Here is a 21,092-nt window from a genome sequence, read left to right on the forward strand (position 1 = left end):
ATGGTGTGTTAGCTTTTATTAGTAGGGGGATCGAGTTTCGGAGCCACGATGTCATGCTGCAGCTGTACAAAACTCTGGTGAGACCGCACCTGGAGTATTGCGTGCAGTTCTGGTCACCGCATTATAGGAAGGATGTGGAAGCTATGGAAAGGGTGCAGAGGAGATTTACTAGGATGTTGCCTGGTATGGAGGGAAGGTCTTACGAGGAAAGGCTGAGGGACTTGAGGTTGTTTTCGTTGGAGAGAAGGAGGAGGAGAGGTGACTTAATAGAGACATATAAGATAATCAGAGGGTTAGATAGGGTGGATAGTGAGCGTCTTTTTCCTCGGATGGTGATGGCAAACACGAGGGGACATAGCTTCAAGTTGAGGGGTGATAGATATAGGACAGATGTGAGAGGTAGTTTCTTTACTCAGAGAGTAGTCAGGGCGTGGAACGCCCTGCCTGCAGCAGTAGTAGATTCGCCAACTTTAAGGGCATTTAAGTGGTCATTGGATAGACATATGGATGAAAATGGAATAGTGTAGGTCAGATGGTTTCACAGGTCGGCGCAACATCGAGGGCCGAAGGGCCTGTACTGCGCTGTAATGTTCTAATTCTAATTCTAAAAAAACTATTTGGAGGTCTATAAAAGACTCCCAATAGGGTGACCTCACCTCTCCTGTTTCTAACCTCGGCCCATACTACCTCAGTAGACGAGTCCTCAAACGTCCTTTCTGTTGCTGTAATACTCTCCTTGATTAACAATGCCACACCCCTTCCCTCTTTTACCATCTTCTCTGTTCTTACTGAAACATCTAAATCCCGGAACCTGCAACATCCATTCCTGCCCCTGCTCTACCCATGTCTCCGAAATGGCCACTACATCGAGATCCCAGGTACCAACCCATGCTGCAAGCTCACCCACCTTATTCCGGATGCTCCTGGCGTTGAAGTAGACACACTTTAAACCAGGTTCTTGCTTGCCAGTGCCCTCTTCCGTCCTTGTAACCTTATCCCTGACCTCACTACTCTCAACATCCTGTACACTGGAACTACAATTTAGGTTCCCATCCCCCTGCTGAATTAGTTTAAACCCCCCCGAAGAGCACTAGCAAATCTCCCCCCCAGGATATTGGTACCCCTCTGGTTCAGGTGAAGACCATCCTGTTTGTAGAGGTCCCACCTACCCCAGAAAGAGCCCCAGTTATCCAGGAAACCAAAACCCTCCCTCCTGCACCATCCCTGTATTGGACCCTGCCCACTCCCCTTCCCCTATGATTCTTTTGTCTTTCCCAGCACATACCCAGCCTCTAATATAGATGCCTTCCCAATCAGTAATCGAATGTGCACTGTTTTTGACTGGCATATTTCCTGAATAACTCCGCTGAGTTATTACCCTCTCCCTCCCTGTAATTCCAGAATGTCCTGTCACAAGCCATTGGTTATCAACCAGTAACAGTTCACTGACCTGAGCTGCTCATCAGTTTGCTCAATGGTGCGTTTCAGCAGGGCCATAATACCCTGGATAACCTCAACCTCCTTCAGCAGTTCCCTCTCCACCTCATCATGCACCAGATCGATCCCAACTCGCTTCTCTCTGCAAAAAACACACAGCTCATTGGGAGAGTGAAATTAGAGAATTCCTGCCCCGTATCTCACCCACCCGACATCAGATCCAGCATCTAACCAACCCGGAAATTCATTCAGACTATACCTGGATGGGTGCAGCTCCAACAACACTCAGGAAGCTCAACACCATCCAGGACAAAGCAGCCCGCTAGATTGGCACCTCATCCATCACCTTCAACATTCACTCCCTCCACCACCGACGCACAGTGGCAGCAGTGTGTACCATCTGCAAGATGCACTGCAGCAACGCACCAAGGCTCCTTCGACAGCACCTTCCAAACCCGCAACCTCGACCACCTAGAAGGACAAGGGCAGCAGATGCATGGGAACACCACCGCCTGCAAGTTCCCCTCCAAGTCACACACCATCCTGACTAGGAACTATAATCGCCGTTCCTTCACTGTCGCTGGGTCAAAATCCTGGAACTCCCTTCCTAACAGCACTGTGGGTGTACCTACCCCACATGGACTGCAGCAGTTCAAGAAGGTAGCTCACCACCATCTTCTCAAGGCAATTAGGGATGGGCAATAAATGCTGGCCTGGCCAGCGACACCCACATCCAGTGAATGAATAAAAAAGAATACCTGACATGGGATCTAACCCTTACTGTTCCTGATCAATACCCAATAACCCTCTGGAAACTGTGTGTGTGAATGTTCAGTGAGATTATAAGAACAGGAGAAGGTTATGACTGATCTGTATTTTAATTCTATCTACCTGCCTTGGTTCTGTAGCCATTAATCGCCTTACCCAATAAAAATCTATCAAACACAGTTTTGAAATTTTCAGTTGATCCCCTCACTCCTTGCCACCTCAGTCTCAGCAGCTTTCTGGGGTGAGAGAGTTCCAGATTCCCACTCCCCTTTGTGTGAAGAAGTGTTTTCTGACATCACCCCTGAACGGCCTGGCTCCAATTTTAAGGTTCTGCCCCCTTGTTCTGGACTCCCCCCCCCCACCCCCCCACCACCATCAGAGGAAATAGTTTTTCTCTGTCGACTGTATCAACAACTTTAATCGTCTTAACCACCTCAGTTAGATCTTCTACACTCGAGGGAATACAAGCCTAGTCTGTGCAACCTGTCCTCGTAATTTAACCCTTTCAGCCCCGGGGTCAGTCTGGTGAATCTGTGCTGCACCTCCTCCTTCCTGAGGGGCGGTGCCCAGAACTGAACCCAGTTACTCCAGATGGGGTCTGAGCAGAGTTTTATATAAACTGTAACATCACTTTCTCCCCTTTGTATTCGAGGCCCATTGAGATAAAGGCCAACCTTCCATTAGCCTTTTAAATTATTTTTTGTATTTGTGCACCAGCTTTTAGTGATTTCTGAACTTGGATCCAAAATCTCTCTGCTCCTACACAGCTCCAGCTTCTCAGCATTTTGGAAATACTCTTGAGCTATCTTTCTTAGGTTTGAAGCGGACCTGGTTAGGGATTGGCTGCAATAGCCCAAAGTTAAGAATATTCTGCTAATACGCAGAGTCTGGGCCTTTCTGTAAAAGATTGGTAACCAGTGCAGAGCATCGGGGATGGGGGTGCGGGGTGGGGTCTGTGGACCATAGCCTGATGCCGAGCCAGAGAGGAGGGGAGAAAGGGGACAGTGCAGGTTTTGTGTCCTCCAACCAGCTTGATTAATCCCAGGATCCAGATCACATTCCAGCCCTACAGCTCTCTACCTCCTCACCAAACACATCCTCTGTTCCTCCTGCTGATTACTGGCCGCCTGGCAGTCCATACCGATTTAGGAGACACTGTTGAGCGATGCAGAGTAGGGTGTAATAGCTGTCAAGAGCCTTTTCCAAACGTGTCTTTTGGCCCAGCAGGAGTTCTGTCTCGTCTGACAGCTCGTCAAGCTTGGTGTTGAGCTCTTTCTCCCAGTAGGTAACCTCCTCGATCCTCTGATCTACAACAACAACAGCATGCATTTGTATAGCACCTTTACCCTGTAAAATGTCCCAAGGTGCTTCACAGGAGCATTTATCAGACAAAATTTGATACTGAGCCACATAAAGAGATGTTAGGGTAGGCAACCAAAAGCATGGTCAAAGAGGTAGTTTTAAGGAGGAGAGAGAGGTGGAGAGGTTTAGAGAGGGAATTCCAGAGTTTAGGGCCCAGGAGCTGAAGGTACTGCCACCAATGGCGGAGTGATGGAAATCGGGGATGCTCAAGAGGCCAGAATTGGAGCATCAATTCCACATCAGCATGTAACACAGAGGTCCCTCTCCAATCCTCAAACAAACCACCCTCGTTGGTACAGTGGTTGTGTTACTGGATTAATAATTGAGAGAATGTGAATTCAAATCCTACCAAGACATATAGTATATTAGCATTTACTAAGAAAGACAAATCAGACAAACTATCAGTAGAGGTAATGGATAGGGTAAAAATTGAGAAGGGGAAGGTACCGAAAAGGCGGGCTTTGCTCAGAGTGGATAAGTCACCTGGTCCGGATGTCTTGCATCCCAGGTTGTTAACGGAAGTGGGGATGGAGATAGTGGAAGGGCTTTCCATAATCTTCCCTGGATATGGGGGAGGTGCCAGAGGATTGGAGAGTGGCAAATGTGACACCATTATTCAAGAAAGGGTGTAAGGACTGTCCTAGCAACTACAGGTCAGTTAGTTTAACATCAATGATGGTTAAGGTTTTAAAAACAATAATCATGGAAAAAGTTAACAAACACTTGGAGAGGTTCAGGTTAATTAAGGATAGCCAACACAGATTTGTAAAAGGAAGAGAAATGCTTGACTAATCTAATTGAATTTTTTGATGAAGTAACAGAGAAGTTGATGAAGGGAATGTAGTAGATGTTGTCTATATGCATTTTAAGGAAGTGTTTGATAAGATACCACATAAAAGGCTGGTTAACAAAATTGAGGCTCGTGGAATAGAAGGGTCAGTGTCCAATTGGATAAAAAATTGGCTCAAGGACAGAAAACAGCGAGTCGTAACAAACAATTGTTTTTCAGACTGGAGGATGGTAGACAGTGTTGTTCACCAAGGGTCAGGGCTGGGATCACTGCTGTTTTTTCTATATATAAATGACTTGGATATTGGAATACAGAGTAGAATTTCAAAATTTGCTGATGACACCAAACTTGGAGGTGCGGCAAACAGTGGGGATGATATGAAGTGCCTGCAACAGGACATAGACAGACTAGTGGAATGGGCAGAGAGGTAACATAAATTTAATACTGACAAGTGTGAGGTGATGCATTTTGGCAGAAGGAATAGGGAGAGGCAATATAGACTTAATGGCACAGTTGTAAAGAGTGTGCAGGAACAGAGGAACCTGGGGGTGCATGTGCATCGATCTTTGAAGGTGGCAGGACATATTGAGAGAGTGGTTAGTAAAGCTTATGGGATCTTGGGCTTCATAAATAGAGGCATTGAGAAAAAAAGCAGGGAAGTTATGCTAAACCTTTATAAAGCTCTGGTTAGGTCCCAACTGGAGTATTGTGTCCAGTTCTGGTCACCACACTTTAGGAAGGATGTGAGTGTCCTTGAGAGGGTGCAGAGGAGATTTACCAGAATGGTTCCAGGGATGGAGGATTTTAGTTACAAGGTTAGGTTGGAGAAGCTGGGATTGTTCTCCATGGAGCAAAGGAGATGGAGGGGTAATAGAAGTGTACAAGATTATGACAGGCTTAGATAAGTTAGACAAGGAAAAACTGTTCCCATTAACTAATGATACAAGATGTAGGGGACACAGATTGAAGATTTTGGGTAAGAGATGCAGGAGGAATATGAGGAAGAATATTTTTACGCAGCAGGTGGTAATGACCTGGAACTCACTACTTATGAGGGTGTTGGAAGCAGAGACGATCAATGACTTCAAAAGGAAATTGGATGGGCACTTATAGGAAACAACCTTGTAGGACTATGGAGATCAAGACTGACCAGATTGTTCCATGGACCAAATGGCCTCCTTCTGTGCCATAAGTAACTCTATGACTCTAAATTCCCATAGCTACCATGATGGAATTTGAATTCATATCTTCACAGCATTTATTCAAGCCTCTGGATTACTAGTCTAGTAACATGACCACTATACTACCATCCCCTATAATACAACTAAGGATACTGGGAGACTGTACCCATGGATCCATATCCAACCATGGGTCAGTGTGTTAAGGAGTGAACATAGAGAATGTAACATTATTAAAACAGGGATCGGGAAAGGATTTACCGAGCTTTTTGTTGACATCTCGTTGAGTTTTCCTGGTGGTGTTCTCGATCTCGTCCACCAGCCTCTCGCTCTCCAAGACCAGACGCTCTGATCGCGAGCGTTGGACCTCTGCATTGTTGTAGCGGCTCTTGTTTGAGAAGTGCCATTCTTGGGGCAGGAATTTGGTTCTTGTCTGGACGAGTTTGGCCATTGCCACCTGCCAGGTGCTGAAAACAAGTGTTTCACTCCCTTTCTTATTCAATCAACAATCATCTCTCTTTATATTTATTATTCACCCTTCTCTTTGTTTTTAGTGAGGGGGGGAAGGAGAAACGAGTCATGAGCCTTTTGTTAGGATGAGCAACAATAACTTGCATTTATATAGCGCCTTCAACATAGTAAAACATCCCGAGGTGCTTCACAAGAGTAATTATCAGTCAGAATTTGACACCAAGACACATTAGGACAACAAGCGACTGAAAGCATGATTAACAGCACACCCTGGGGTCAGAGGGCAATTGCGAGAGAGAGGGGCAGTTCCTGGGGTAATGGGAAGGGAGCAGTCTCTCTGGAGTGATGGGATATCCCTGGGCAGTAAGTGACATCCTCTACATTGATGGGCACATGGTGGGTGAGGAGTTCCTGTCCCCGGGGTGAGGATGTCCCTGTCCCCAGGGTGAGGAGTTCCTGTCCCCTGGGTGAGGAGATCCTGTCCCCTGGGTGAGGAGTTCCGGTCCCCAGGGTGAGGATGTCCCTGTCCCCTGGGTGAGGAGAACCTGTCCCCTGGGGGATGAGTTCCTGTCCCCTGGGTGAGGAGATCCTGTCCCCAGGGTGAGGATTCCCCTGTCCCCTGGGTGAGGATGTCCCTGTCCCCTGGGTGAGGAGATCCTGTCCCCTGGGTGAGGATGTCCCTGTCCCCTGGGTGAGGAGATACTGTCCCGAGGGTGAGGATTCCCCTGTCCCCTGGGTGAGGATGTCCCCTGTGCCCAGGGTGAGGATGTCCCTGTCCCCTGGGTGAGGATGTCCCTGTCACCTGGGTGAGGAGTTCCTGTCCCCAGGGTGAGGATTCCCCTGTCACGGTGAGGATGTCCCCTGTCCCCGGGGTGAGGATGTCCCTGTCCCCTGGGTGAGGAGTTCCTGTCCCCGGGGTGAGGATGTCCCTGTCCCCTGGGTGAGGATGTCCCTGTCCCCAGGGTGAGGAGTTCCTGTCCCCGGGGTGAGGATGTCCCTGTCCCCTGGGTGAGGAGATCGTGTTCCCTGGGTGAGAATGTCCCTGTCCCCTGGGTGAGGAGTTCCTGTCCCCTGGGTGAGGATGTCCCTGTCCCCTGGGTGAGGAGATCCTGTCCCCTGGGTGAGGATGTCACTGTCCCCTGGGTGAGGAGATCCTGTCCCCTGGGTGAGGATGTCCCTGTCCCCTGGGTGAGGAGATACTGTCCCGAGGGTGAGGATTCCCCTGTCCCCTGGGTGAGGATGTCCCCTGTGCCCAGGGTGAGGATGTCCCTGTCCCCTGGATGAGGAGTTCCTGTCCCCGGGGTGAGGATGTCCCTGTCCCCTGGGTGAGGATGTCCCTGTCCCCTGGGTGAGGAGTTCCTGTCCCCAGGGTGAGGATTCCCCTGTCACCTGGGTGAGGATGTCCCCTGTCCCCGGGGTGAGAATGTCCCTGTCCCCTGGGTGAGGATGTCCCTGTCCCCAGGGTGAGGAGTTCCTGTCCCCGGGGTGAGGATGTCCCTGTCCCCTGGGTGAGGAGATCGTGTTCCCTGGGTGAGAATGTCCCTGTCCCCTGGGAGAGGAGTTCCTGTCCCCTGGGTGAGGATGTCCCTGTCCCCTGGGTGAGGAGATCCTGTCCCCTGGGTGAGGATGTCCCTGTCCCCTGGGTGAGGAGATCCTATCCACTGGGTGAGGATGCCTCTGTCCCCGGGGTGAGGAGTTCCTGTCCCCGGGGTGAGGAGTTCCTGTCCCCAGGGCGAGGATGCCCCTGTCCCCTGGGTGAGGAGTTCCTGTCCCCGGGGTGAGGAGTTCCTGTCCCCGGGGTGAGGATGTCCCTGTCCCCTGGGTGAGGAGATCGTGTTCCCTGGGTGAGAATGTCCCTGTCCCCTGGGAGAGGAGTTCCTGTCCCCTGGGTGAGGATGTCCCTGTCCCCTGGGTGAGGAGATCCTGTCCCCTGGGTGAGGAGATCCTGTCCACTGGGTGAGGATGCCTCTGTCCCCGGGGTGAGGAGTTCCTGTCCCCGGGGTGAGGAGTTCCTGTCCCCAGGGTGAGGATGCCCCTGTCCCCTGGGTGAGGATATCCCTGTCCCCTGGGTGAGGAGTTCCTGTCCCCTGGGTGAGAATGTCCCTGTCCCCTGGGTGAGGATGCCCCGGTCCCCTGGGTGAGGAGTTCCTGTCCCCTGGGTGAGGATGTCCCTGTCCCCTGGATGAGGAGATCATGTCCCCTGGGTGAGGAGTTCCTGTCCCCGGGGTAAGGAGTTCCTGTTCCCTGGGTGAGGAGTTCCTGTCCCCGGGGTAAGGAGTTCCTGTCCCCGGGGTAAGGAGTTCCTGTCCCCTGGGTGAGGATGTCCCTGTCCCCTGGATGAGGAGTTCCTGTCCCCTGGGTGAGGATGTCCCTGACCCCTGGGTGAGGATGTCCCTGTCCCCGGGGTGAGGAGTTCCTGTCCCCGGGGTGAGGATGTCCCTGTCCCCAGGGTGAGGAGTTCCTGTCCCCGGGGTGAGGAGTTCCTATCCCCAGGGTGAGGATGCCCCAGTCCCCTGGGTGAGGATGTCCCTGTCCCCTGGGTGAGGATTCCCCTGTCCCCTGGGTGAGGATGTCCCTGTCCCCTGGGTGAGGATTCCCCTGTCCCCTGGGTGAGGAGTTCCTGTCCCCGGGGTGAGGAGTTCCTGTCCCCTGGGTGAGGATGTCCCTGTCCCCTGGGTGAGGATTCCCCTGTCCCCTGGGTGAGGATGTCCCTGTCCCCTGGGTGAGGATTCCCCTGTCCCCTGGGTGAGGAGTTTCTATCCCCAGGGTGAGGAGTTCCTGTCCCCTGGGTGAAGATTCCCCTGTCCCCTGGGTGAGGAGTTCCTGTCCCGGGGTGAGGAGTTCCTGTCCCCTTGGTGAGGATGCCTCTGTCCCCGGGGTGAGGAGTTCCTGTCCCCAGGGTGAGGATGCTCCTGTCCCCAGGGTGAGGATGTTCCTGTCCCCAGGGTGAGGAGTTCTTGCCCCCGGGGTGAGGATGCCCCTGTCCCCAGGGTGTGCATGCCCCTGTCCCCGGGGTGAGGATGTTCCTGTCCCCGGGGTGAGGAGTTCTTGCCCCCGGGGTGAGGAGTTCTTGCCCCCGGGGTGAGGATGCCCCTGTCCCCAGGGTGAGTTCCTGTCCCCAGGGTGAGGAGTTCTTGCCCCTGGATGAGGATGCCCCTGTCCCCAGGGTGAGGAGTTCCTGTCCCCGGGGTGAGGATGCCCCTGTCCCCAGGGTGAGGAGTTCCTGTCCCCGGGGTGAGGATGCCCCTGTCCCCGGGGTGAGGATGCCCCTGTCCCCAGGGTGAGGAGTTCCTGTCCCCGGGGTGAGGATGCCCCTGTCCCCGGGGTGAGGATGCCCCCGTCCCGGGGTGAGGATGCCCCTGTCCCCAGGGTGAGGAGTTCCTGTCCCCGGGGTGAGGAGTTCCTGTCCCCTGGGTGAGGAGATCCTGTCCCCTGGGTGAGGATGCCTCTGTCCCCGGGGTGAGGAGTTCCTGTCCCCGGGGTGAGGAGTTCCTGTCCCCGGGGTGAGGATGCCCCTGTCCCCAGGGTGAGGATGTTCCTGTCCCCAGGGTGAGGAGCTCGCCTCCGGGGTGAGGATGCCCCTGTCCCCAGGGTGTGCATGCCCGTCCCCGGGGTGAGGAGTTCTTGCCCCCGGGGTAAGGATGCCACTGTCCCCAGGGTGAGGAGTTCCTGTCCCCGGGGTGAGGATGCCCATGTCCCCAGGGTGAGGAGTTCCTGTCCCCGAGGTGAGGATGCCCCTGTCCCCGGGGTGAGGATGCCCCTGTCCCCAGGGTGAGGAGTTCCTGTCCCCGGGGTGAGGATGCCCCTGTCCCCGGGGTGAGGATGCCCCTGTCCCCAGGGTGAGGAGTTCCTGTCCCCGGGGTGAGGATGCCCCTGTCCCCGGGGTGAGGATGCCCCTGTCCCCTGGGTGAGGAGTTCCTGTCCCCGGGGTGAGGATGCCCCTGTCCCCAGGGTGAGGATGTCCCTGTCCCCTGGGTGAGGAGATACTGTCCCGAGGGTGAGGATTCCCCTGTCCCCTGGGTGAGGATGTCCCCTGTGCCCAGGGTGAGGATGTCCCTGTCCCCTGGATGAGGAGTTCCTGTCCCCGGGGTGAGGATGTCCCTGTCCCCTGGGTGAGGATGTCCCTGTCCCCTGGGTGAGGAGTTCCTGTCCCCAGGGTGAGGATTCCCCTGTCACCTGGGTGAGGATGTCCCCTGTCCCCGGGGTGAGGATGTCCCTGTCCCCTGGGTGAGGATGTCCCTGTCCCCAGGGTGAGGAGATCGTGTTCCCTGGGTGAGAATGTCCCTGTCCCCAGGGTGAGGAGTTCCTGTCCCCTGGGTGAGGATGTCCCTGTCCCCTGGGTGAGGAGATCCTGTCCCCTGGGTGAGGATGTCCCTGTCCCCTGGGTGAGGAGATCCTGTCCCCTGGGTGAGGAGATCCTGTCCACTGGGTGAGGATGCCTCTGTCCCCGGGGTGAGGAGTTCCTGTCCCCGGGGTGAGGAGTTCCTGTCCCCAGGGTGAGGATGCCCCTGTCCCCTGGGTGAGGATGTCCCTGTCCCCTGGGTGAGGATGTCCCTGTCCCCTGGGTGAGGATGCCCCAGTCCCATGGGTGAGGATTCCCCTGTCCCCTGGGTGAGGATTCCCCTGTCCCCTGGGTGAGGATGCCCCGGTCCCCTGGGTGAGGAGTTCCTGTCCCCTGGGTGAGGATGTCCCTGTCCCCTGGATGAGGAGATCATGTCCCCTGGGTGAGGAGTTCCTGTCCCCGGGGTAAGGAGTTCCTGTTCCCTGGGTGAGGAGTTCCTGTCCCCGGGGTAAGGAGTTCCTGTCCCCTGGGTGAGGATGTCCCTGTCCCCTGGATGAGGAGTTCCTGTCCCCTGGGTGAGGATGTCCCTGACCCCTGGGTGAGGATGTCCCTGTCCCCTGGGTGAGGATGTCCCTGTCCCCTGGGTGAGGATGCCCCAGTCCCATGGGTGAGGATTCCCCTGTCCCCTGGGTGAGGATTCCCCTGTCCCCTGGGTGAGGATGCCCCGGTCCCCTGGGTGAGGAGTTCCTGTCCCCTGGGTGAGGATGTCCCTGTCCCCTGGATGAGGAGATCATGTCCCCTGGGTGAGGAGTTCCTGTCCCCGGGGTAAGGAGTTCCTGTTCCCTGGGTGAGGAGTTCCTGTCCCCGGGGTAAGGAGTTCCTGTCCCCTGGGTGAGGATGTCCCTGTCCCCTGGATGAGGAGTTCCTGTCCCCTGGGTGAGGATGTCCCTGACCCCTGGGTGAGGATGTCCCTGTCCCCGGGGTGAGGATGTCCCTGTCCCCAGGGTGAGGAGTTCCTGTCCCCAGGGTGAGGAGTTCCTGTCCCCGGGGTGAGGAGTTCCTATCCCCAGGGTGAGGATGCCCCAGTCCCCTGGGTGAGGATGTCCCTGTCCCCTGGGTGAGGATTCCCCTGTCCCCTGGGTGAGGATGTCCCTGTCCCCTGGGTGAGGATTCCCCTGTCCCCTGGGTGAGGAGTTCCTGTCCCCGGGGTGAGGAGTTCCTGTCCCCTGGGTGAGGATGTCCCTGTCCCCGGGCTGAGGAGTTCCTGTCCCCGGGGTGAGGAGTTTCTATCCCCAGGGTGAGGAGTTCCTGTCCCCTTGGTGAGGATGCCTCTGTCCCCGGGGTGAGGAGTTCCTGTCCCCAGGGTGAGGATGCTCCTGTCCCCAGGGTGAGGATGTTCCTGTCCCCAGGGTGAGGAGTTCTTGCCCCCGGGGTGAGGATGCCCCTGTCCCCAGGGTGTGCATGCCCCTGTCCCCGGGGTGAGGATGTTCCTGTCCCCGGGGTGAGGAGTTCTTGCCCCCGGGGTGAGGAGTTCTTGCCCCCGGGGTGAGGATGCCCCTGTCCCCAGGGTGAGTTCCTGTCCCCAGGGTGAGGAGTTCTTGCCCCTGGATGAGGATGTTCCTGTCCCCGGGGTGAGGAGTTCCTGTCCCCAGGGTGAGGATGCCCCTGTCCCCAGGGTGAGAAGTTCCTGTCCCCGGGGTGAGGATGCCCCTGTCCCCAGGGTGAGGAGTTCCTGTCCCCGGGGTGAGGATGCCCCTGTCCCCGGGGTGAGGATGCCCCTGTCCCCAGGGTGAGGAGTTCCTGTCCCCGGGGTGAGGATGCCCCTGTCCCCGGGGTGAGGATGCCCCCGTCCCGGGGTGAGGATGCCCCTGTCCCCAGGGTGAGGAGTTCCTGTCCCCGGGGTGAGGAGTTCCTGTCCCGGGGTGAGGAGTTCCTGTCCCCAGGGTGAGGATGTCCCTGTCCCCTGGGTGAGGAGATCCTGTCCCCTGGGTGAGGATGCCTCTGTCCCCGGGGTGAGGAGTTCCTGTCCCCGGGGTGAGGAGTTCCTGTCCCCGGGGTGAGGATGTTCCTGTCCCCAGGGTGAGGATGTCCCTGTCCCCAGGGTGAGGATGTTCCTGTCCCCAGGGTGAGGAGCTCGCCTCCGGGGTGAGGATGCCCCTGTCCCCAGGGTGTGCATGCCCGTCCCCGGGGTGAGGAGTTCTTGCCCCCGGGGTAAGGATGCCACTGTCCCCAGGGTGAGGAGTTCCTGTCCCCGGGGTGAGGATGCCCATGTCCCCAGGGTGAGGAGTTCCTGTCCCCGAGGTGAGGATGCCCCTGTCCCCGGGGTGAGGATGCCCCTGTGCCCCGGGGTGAGGATGCCCCTGTCCCCAGGGTGAGGAGTTCCTGTCCCCGGGGTGAGGATGCCCCTGTCCCCGGGGTGAGGATGCCCCTGTCCCCTGGGTGAGGAGTTCCTGTCCCCGGGGTGAGGATGCCCCTGTCCCCGGGGTGAGGAGTTCCTGTCCCCGGGGTGAGGATGCCCCTGTCCCCGGGGTGAGGATGCCCCTGTCCCGGGGTGAGGATGCCCCTGTCCCCAGGGTGAGGAGTTCCTGTCCCCGGGGTGAGGATGCCCCTGTCCCGGGGTGAGGATGCCCCTGTCCCCAGGGTGAGGAGTTCCTGTCCCCGGGGTGAGGATGCCCCTGTCCCCGGGGTGAGGATGCCCCTGTCCCGGGGTGAGGATGCCCCTGTCCCCAGGGTGAGGAGTTCCTGTCCCCGGGGTGAGGATGCCCCTGTCCCCGGGGTGAGGATGCCCCTGTCCCCAGGGTGAGGAGTTCCTGTCCCTGGGGTGAGGATGCCCCTGTCCCGGGGTGAGGAGGCCCCTGTCCCCTGGGTGAGGAGATCCTGTCCCCTGGGTGAGGATGTCCCTGTCCCCTGGGTGAGGAGATACTGTCCCGAGGGTGAGGATTCCCCTGTCCCCTGGGTGAGGATGTCCCCTGTGCCCAAGGTGAGGATGTCCCTGTCCCCTGGGTGAGGAGTTCCTGTCCCCTGGGTGAGGATTCCCCTGTCACCTGGGTGAGGATGTCCCCTGTCCCCTGGGTGAGGAGTTCCTGTCCCCTGGGTGAGGATTCCCCTGTCACCTGGGTGAGGATGTCCCCTGTCCCCTGGGAGAGGAGTTCCTGTCCCCTGGGTGAGGATTCCCCTGTCACCTGGGTGAGGATGTCCCCTGTCCCCGGGGTGAGGATGTCCCTGTCCCCTGGGAGAGGAGTTCCTGTCCCCGGGGTCAGGATGTCCCTGTCCCCTGGGTGAGGATGTCCCTATCCCCAGGGTGAGGATGTCCCTGTCCCCTGGGTGAGGAGATACTGTCCCGAGGGTGAGGATTCCCCTGTCCCCTGGGTGAGGATGTCCCCTGTGCCCAGGGTGAGGATGTCCCTGTCCCCTGGGTGAGGATGTCCCTGTCCCCTGGGTGAGGAGATCCTGTCCCCTGGGTGAGGATGTCCCTGTCCCCTGGGTGAGGAGATCCTGTCCCGAGGGTGAGGATTCCCCTGTCCCCTGGGTGAGGATGTCCCTGTCCCCTGGGTGAGGAGATCCTGTCCCCTGGGTGAGGATGTCCCTGTCCCCTGGGTGAGGAGATCCTGTCCACTGGGTGAGGAGTTCCTGTCCCCGGGGTGAGGAGTTCCTGTCCACAGGGTGAGGAGTTCCTGTCCCCTGGGTGAGGAGTTCCTGTCCCCGGGGTGAGGATGTCCCTGTCCCCTGGGTGAGGATGTCCCTGTCCCCTGGGTGAGGAGTTCCTGTCCCCTGGGTGAGGATGTCCCTGTCCCCTGGGTGAGGATGTCCCTGTCCCCTGGGTGAGGAGATCCTGTCCCCTGGGTGAGGATGTCCCTGTCCCCTGGGTGAGGAGATCCTGTCCACTGGGTGAGGAGTTCCTGTCCCCGGGGTGAGGAGTTCCTGTCCACAGGGTGAGGAGTTCCTGTCCCCGGGGTGAGGAGTTCCTGTCCCCGGGGTGAGGATGCCCCTGTCCCCTGGGTGAGGATATCCCTGTCCCATGGGTGAGGATTCCCCTGTCCCCTGGGTGAGGAGTTCCTGTCCCCGGGGTGAGGAGTTCCTGTCCCCTGGGTGAGGATGTCCCTGTCCCCTGGGTGAGGAGTCCCTGTCCCCTGGATGAGGAGATCATGTCCCCTGGGTGAGGAGTTCCTGTCCCCTGGGTGAGGAGTTCCTGTCCCCGGGGTAAGGAGTTCCTGTCCCCTGGGTGAGGAGTTCCTGTCCCCGGGGTAAGGAGTTCCTGTCCCGGGGTGAGGATGCCCCTGTCCCCTGGGTGAGGAGTTCCTGTCCCCGGGGTGAGGATGCCCCTGTCCCCGGGGTGAGGATGCCCCTGTCCCGGGGTGAGGATGCCCCTGTCCCCAGGGTGAGGAGTTCCTGTCCCCGGGGTGAGGATGCCCCTGTCCCCGGGGTGAGGATGCCCCTGTCCCCAGGGTGAGGAGTTCCTGTCCCTGGGGTGAGGATGCCCCTGTCCCGGGGTGAGGAGGCCCCTGTCCCCTGGGTGAGGAGATCCTGTCCCCTGGGTGAGGATGTCCCTGTCCCCTGGGTGAGGAGATACTGTCCCGAGGGTGAGGATTCCCCTGTCCCCTGGGTGAGGATGTCCCCTGTGCCCAGGGTGAGGATGTCCCTGTCCCCTGGGTGAGGAGTTCCTGTCCCCGGGGTGAGGATGTCCCTGTCCCCTGGGTGAGGATGTCCCTGTCCCCTGGGTGAGGATTCCCCTGTCACCTGGGTGAGGATGTCCCCTGTCCCCGGGGTGAGGATGTCCCTGTCCCCTGGGAGAGGAGTTCCTGTCCCCGGGGTCAGGATGTCCCTGTCCCCTGGGTGAGGATGTCCCTATCCCCAGGGTGAGGAGTTCCTGTCCCCGGGGTGAGGATGCCCCTGTCCCGGGGTGAGGATGCCCCTGTCCCCTGGGTGAGGAGTTCCTGTCCCCGGGGTGAGGATGCCCCTGTCCCGGGGTGAGGATGCCCCTGTCCCCAGGGTGAGGAGTTCCTGTCCCTGGGGTGAGGATGCCCCTGTCCACGGGGTGAGGAGTTCCTGTCCCCGGGGTGAGGAGTTCCTGTCCCCGGGGTGAGGATGCCCCTGTCCCCAGGGTGAGGAGTTCCTGTCCCCGGGGTGAGGATGCCCCTGTCCCCGGGGTGAGGATGTCCCTGTCCCCTGGGTGAGGAGATACTGTCCCGAGGGTGAGGATTCCCCTGTCCCCTGGGTGAGGATGTCCCCTGTGCCCAGGGTGAGGATGTCCCTGTCCCCTGGGTGAGGAGTTCCTGTCCCCGGGGTGAGGATGTCCCTGTCCCCTGGGTGAGGATGTCCCTGTCCCCTGGGTGAGGAGATCCTGTCCCCTGGGTGAGGATGTCCCTGTCCCCTGGGTGAGGAGATCCTGTCCACTGGGTGAGGATGCCTGTCCCCGGGGTGAGGAGTTCCTGTCCCCTGGGTGAGGATGTCCCTGTCCCCTGGGTGAGGAGTCCCTGTCCCCTGGATGAGGAGATCATGTCCCCTGGGTGAGGAGTTCCTGTCCCCTGGGTGAGGAGTTCCTGTCCCCGGGGTAAGGAGTTCCTGTCCCCTGGGTGAGGATGTCCCTGTCCCCTGGGTGAGGAGTTCCTGTCCCCTGGGTGAGGATATCCCTGTCCCCTGGATGAGGAGATCCTGTCCCCTGGGTGAGGATGTCCCTGTCCCCGGGGTGAGGAGTTCCTGTCCCCGGGGTGAGGAGTTCCTCTCCCCAGGGTGAGGATGCCCCTGTCCCCTGGGTGAGGATGTCCCTGTCCCCTGGGTGAGGATTCCCCTGTCCCCTGAGTGAGGATGTCCCTGTCCCCTGGGTGAGGATTCCCCTGTCCCCTGGGTGAGGAGTTCCTGTCCCCGGGGTGAGGAGTTCCTGTCCCCTGGGTGAGGATGTCCCTGTCCCCGGGCTGAGGAGTTCCTGTCCCCGGGGTGAGGAGTTTCTGTCCCCAGGGTGAGGAGTTCCTGTCCCCTGGGTGAAGATTCCCCTGTCCCCTGGGTGAGGAGTTCCTGTCCCGGGGTGAGGACTTCCTGTCCCCAGGGTGAGGATGTCCCTATCCCCTGGGTGAGGAGATCCTGTCCCCTGGGTGAGGATGCCTCTGTCCCCGGGGTGAGGAGTTCCTGTCCCCGGGGTGAGGAGTTCCTGTCCCCAGGGTGAGGATGCTCCTGTCCCCAGGGTGAGGATCTTCCTGTCCCCAGGGTGAGGAGTTCTTGCCCCCGGGGTGAGGATGCCCCTGTCCCCAGGGTGTGCATGCCCCTGTCCCCGGGGTGAGGATGTTCCTGTCCCCGGGGTGAGGAGTTCTTGCCCCCGGGGTGAGGATGCCCCTGTCCCCAGGGTGAGGAGTTCCTGTCCCCAGGGTGAGGATGCCCCTGTCCCGGGGTGAGGATGCCCCTGGCCCCAGGGTGAGGAGTTCCTGTCCCCAGGGTGAAGATGCCCCTGTCCCCGGGGTGAGGATGCCCCTGTCCCCGGGGTGAGGATGCCCCTGTCCCCGGGGTGAGGATGCCCCCGTCCTGGAGTGAGGATGCCCCTGTCCCCAGGGTGAGGAGTTCCTGTCCCCGGGGTGAGGAGTTCCTGTTCCGGGGTGAGGAGCTCCTGTCCCCTGGGTGAGGAGATCCTGTCCCCTGGGTGAGGATGCCTCTGTCCCCGGGGTGAGGAGTTCCTGTCCCTGGGGTGTGGAGTTCCTGTCCCCAGGGTGAGGATGCCCCTGTCCCCAGGGTGAGGATGTTCCTGTCCCCAGGGTGAGGATGTTCCTGTCCCCGGGGTGAGGATGCCCCTGTCCCCAGGGTGTGCATGCCCCTGTCCCCGGGATGAGGATGCTCCTGTCCCCGGGGTGAGGAGTTCTTGCCCCCGGGGTGAGGATGCCCCTGTCCCCAGGGTGAGGAGTTCCTGTCCCCAGGGTGAGGATGCCCCTGTCCCGGGGTGAGGATGCCCCTGTCCCCAGGGTGAGGATGTCCCTGTCCCCTGGGTGAGGAGTCCCTGTCCCCTGGATGAGGAGATCATGTCCCCTGGGTGAGGAGTTCCTGTCCCCTGGGTGAGGAGTTCCTGTCCCCGGGGTAAGGAGTTCCTGTCCCCTGGGTGAGGAGTTCCTGTCCCCGGGGTAAGGAGTTCCTGTCCCGGGGTGAGGATGCCCCTGTCCCCTGGGTGAGGAGTTCCTGTCCCCGGGGTGAGGATGCCCCTGTCCCCGGGGTGAGGATGCCCCTGTCCCGGGGTGAGGATGCCCCTGTCCCCAGGGTGAGGAGTTCCTGTCCCCGGGGTGAGGATGCCCCTGTCCCCGGGGTGAGGATGCCCCTGTCCCCAGGGTGAGGAGTTCCTGTCCCTGGGGTGAGGATGCCCCTGTCCCGGGGTGAGGAGGCCCCTGTCCCCTGGGTGAGGAGATCCTGTCCCCTGGGTGAGGATGTCCCTGTCCCCTGGGTGAGGAGATACTGTCCCGAGGGTGAGGATTCCCCTGTCCCCTGGGTGAGGATGTCCCCTGTGCCCAGGGTGAGGATGTCCCTGTCCCCTGGGTGAGGAGTTCCTGTCCCCGGGGTGAGGATGTCCCTGTCCCCTGGGTGAGGATGTCCCTGTCCCCTGGGTGAGGATTCCCCTGTCACCTGGGTGAGGATGTCCCCTGTCCCCGGGGTGAGGATGTCCCTGTCCCCTGGGAGAGGAGTTCCTGTCCCCGGGGTCAGGATGTCCCTGTCCCCTGGGTGAGGATGTCCCTATCCCCAGGGTGAGGAGTTCCTGTCCCCGGGGTGAGGATGCCCCTGTCCCGGGGTGAGGATGCCCCTGTCCCCTGGGTGAGGAGTTCCTGTCCCCGGGGTGAGGATGCCCCTGTCCCGGGGTGAGGATGCCCCTGTCCCCAGGGTGAGGAGTTCCTGTCCCTGGGGTGAGGATGCCCCTGTCCACGGGGTGAGGAGTTCCTGTCCCCGGGGTGAGGAGTTCCTGTCCCCGGGGTGAGGATGCCCCTGTCCCCAGGGTGAGGAGTTCCTGTCCCCGGGGTGAGGATGCCCCTGTCCCCGGGGTGAGGATGTCCCTGTCCCCTGGGTGAGGAGATACTGTCCCGAGGGTGAGGATTCCCCTGTCCCCTGGGTGAGGATGTCCCCTGTGCCCAGGGTGAGGATGTCCCTGTCCCCTGGGTGAGGAGTTCCTGTCCCCGGGGTGAGGATGTCCCTGTCCCCTGGGTGAGGATGTCCCTGTCCCCTGGGTGAGGAGATCCTGTCCCCTGGGTGAGGATGTCCCTGTCCCCTGGGTGAGGAGATCCTGTCCACTGGGTGAGGATGCCTGTCCCCGGGGTGAGGAGTTCCTGTCCCCTGGGTGAGGATGTCCCTGTCCCCTGGGTGAGGAGTCCCTGTCCCCTGGATGAGGAGATCATGTCCCCTGGGTGAGGAGTTCCTGTCCCCTGGGTGAGGAGTTCCTGTCCCCGGGGTAAGGAGTTCCTGTCCCCTGGGTGAGGATGTCCCTGTCCCCTGGGTGAGGAGTTCCTGTCCCCTGGGTGAGGATATCCCTGTCCCCTGGATGAGGAGATCCTGTCCCCTGGGTGAGGATGTCCCTGTCCCCGGGGTGAGGAGTTCCTGTCCCCGGGGTGAGGAGTTCCTCTCCCCAGGGTGAGGATGCCCCTGTCCCCTGGGTGAGGATGTCCCTGTCCCCTGGGTGAGGATTCCCCTGTCCCCTGAGTGAGGATGTCCCTGTCCCCTGGGTGAGGATTCCCCTGTCCCCTGGGTGAGGAGTTCCTGTCCCCGGGGTGAGGAGTTCCTGTCCCCTGGGTGAGGATGTCCCTGTCCCCGGGCTGAGGAGTTCCTGTCCCCGGGGTGAGGAGTTTCTGTCCCCAGGGTGAGGAGTTCCTGTCCCCTGGGTGAAGATTCCCCTGTCCCCTGGGTGAGGAGTTCCTGTCCCGGGGTGAGGACTTCCTGTCCCCAGGGTGAGGATGTCCCTATCCCCTGGGTGAGGAGATCCTGTCCCCTGGGTGAGGATGCCTCTGTCCCCGGGGTGAGGAGTTCCTGTCCCCGGGGTGAGGAGTTCCTGTCCCCAGGGTGAGGATGCTCCTGTCCCCAGGGTGAGGATCTTCCTGTCCCCAGGGTGAGGAGTTCTTGCCCCCGGGGTGAGGATGCCCCTGTCCCCAGGGTGTGCATGCCCCTGTCCCCGGGGTGAGGATGTTCCTGTCCCCGGGGTGAGGAGTTCTTGCCCCCGGGGTGAGGATGCCCCTGTCCCCAGGGTGAGGAGTTCCTGTCCCCAGGGTGAGGATGCCCCTGTCCCGGGGTGAGGATGCCCCTGGCCCCAGGGTGAGGAGTTCCTGTCCCCAGGGTGAAGATGCCCCTGTCCCCGGGGTGAGGATGCCCCTGTCCCCGGGGTGAGGATGCCCCTGTCCCCGGGGTGAGGATGCCCCCGTCCTGGAGTGAGGATGCCCCTGTCCCCAGGGTGAGGAGTTCCTGTCCCCGGGGTGAGGAGTTCCTGTTCCGGGGTGAGGAGCTCCTGTCCCCTGGGTGAGGAGATCCTGTCCCCTGGGTGAGGATGCCTCTGTCCCCGGGGTGAGGAGTTCCTGTCCCTGGGGTGTGGAGTTCCTGTCCCCAGGGTGAGGATGCCCCTGTCCCCAGGGTGAGGATGTTCCTGTCCCCAGGGTGAGGATGTTCCTGTCCCCGGGGTGAGGATGCCCCTGTCCCCAGGGTGTGCATGCCCCTGTCCCCGGGATGAGGATGCTCCTGTCCCCGGGGTGAGGAGTTCTTGCCCCCGGGGTGAGGATGCCCCTGTCCCCAGGGTGAGGAGTTCCTGTCCCCAGGGTGAGGATGCCCCTGTCCCGGGGTGAGGATGCCCCTGTCCCCAGGGTGAGGATGCCCATGTCCCCAGGGTGAGGAGTTCCTGTCCCCGGGGTGAGGATGCCCCTGTCCCCTGGGTGAGGAGTTCCTGTCCCCGGGGTGAGGAGTTCCTGTCCCCGGGGTGAGGATGTCCCTGTCCCCAGGGTGAGGATGTCCCTGTCCCCTGGGTGAGGAGATACTGTCCCGAGGGTGAGGATTCCCCTGTCCCCTGGGTGAGGATGTCCCCTGTGCCCAGGGTGAGAATGTCCCTGTCCCCTGGGTGAGGAGTTCCTGTCCCCGGGGTGAGGAGTTCCTGTCCCCAGGGTGAGGATGCCCCTGTCCCCTGGGTGAGGAGTTCCTGTCCCCGGGGTGAGGATGTCCCTGTGCCCTGGGTGAGGAGTTCCTGTCCCCTGGGTGAGGATGTCCCTGTCCCCTGGGTGAGGAGTTCCTGTCCCCTGGGTGAGGATGTCCCTGTCCCCTGGATGAGGAGATCCTGTCCCCTGGGTGAGGAGTTCCTGTCCCCTGGGTGAGGAGTTCCTGTCCCCGGGCTAAGGAGTTCCTGTCCCCTGGGTGAGGATGTCCCTGTCCCCTGGATGAGGAGTTCCTGTCCCCTGGGTGAGGATGTCCCTGTCCCCTGGATGAGGAGATCCTGTCCCCTGGGTGAGGATGTCCCTGTCCCCGGGGTGAGGAGTTCCTGTCCCCGGGGTGAGGAGTTCCTGTCCCCGGGGTGAGGATGTCCCTGTCCCCAGGGTGAGGAGTTCCTGTCCCCGGGGTGAGGAGTTCCTATCCCCAGGGTGAGGATGCCCCTGTCCCCTGGGTGAGGATGTCCCTGTCCCCTGGGTGAGGATTCCCCTGTCCCCTGGGTGAGGATGTCCCTGTCCCCTGGGTGAGGATTCCCCTGTCCCCTGGGTGAGGAGTTCCTGTCCCCGGGGTGAGGAGTTCCTGTCCCCGGGGTGAGGATGTCCCTGTCCCCGGGCTGAGGAGTTCCTGTCCCCGGGCTGAGGAGTTCCTGTCCCCGGGGTGAGGAGTTTCT

The 21,092-nt window shown here is 60.0% G+C and overlaps 1 protein-coding gene across 1 annotated transcript in view; it reads right to left on the reverse strand.

Moving 5' to 3' along the window:
• Window positions 1-21,092, reverse strand: part of tekt1 (tektin 1) — a 39,607-nt gene that overhangs the window by 14,583 nt on the left and 3,932 nt on the right. The window contains exons 2-4 of the mRNA XM_068010002.1: window positions 5,797-6,002; window positions 3,347-3,512; window positions 1,451-1,579 (exon numbers count right to left, since the gene is read on the reverse strand). Of these exons, the coding sequence (XP_067866103.1) occupies window positions 1,451-1,579; window positions 3,347-3,512; window positions 5,797-5,986 (485 nt within the window). The 5' untranslated portion in view covers window positions 5,987-6,002. The remainder of the gene's footprint in view (window positions 1-1,450; window positions 1,580-3,346; window positions 3,513-5,796; window positions 6,003-21,092) is intronic.

The sequence above is a fragment of the Heterodontus francisci genome, chromosome 30 (assembly GCF_036365525.1).
Source record: "Heterodontus francisci isolate sHetFra1 chromosome 30, sHetFra1.hap1, whole genome shotgun sequence".
NCBI classification, from domain to species: domain Eukaryota; kingdom Metazoa; phylum Chordata; class Chondrichthyes; order Heterodontiformes; family Heterodontidae; genus Heterodontus; species Heterodontus francisci.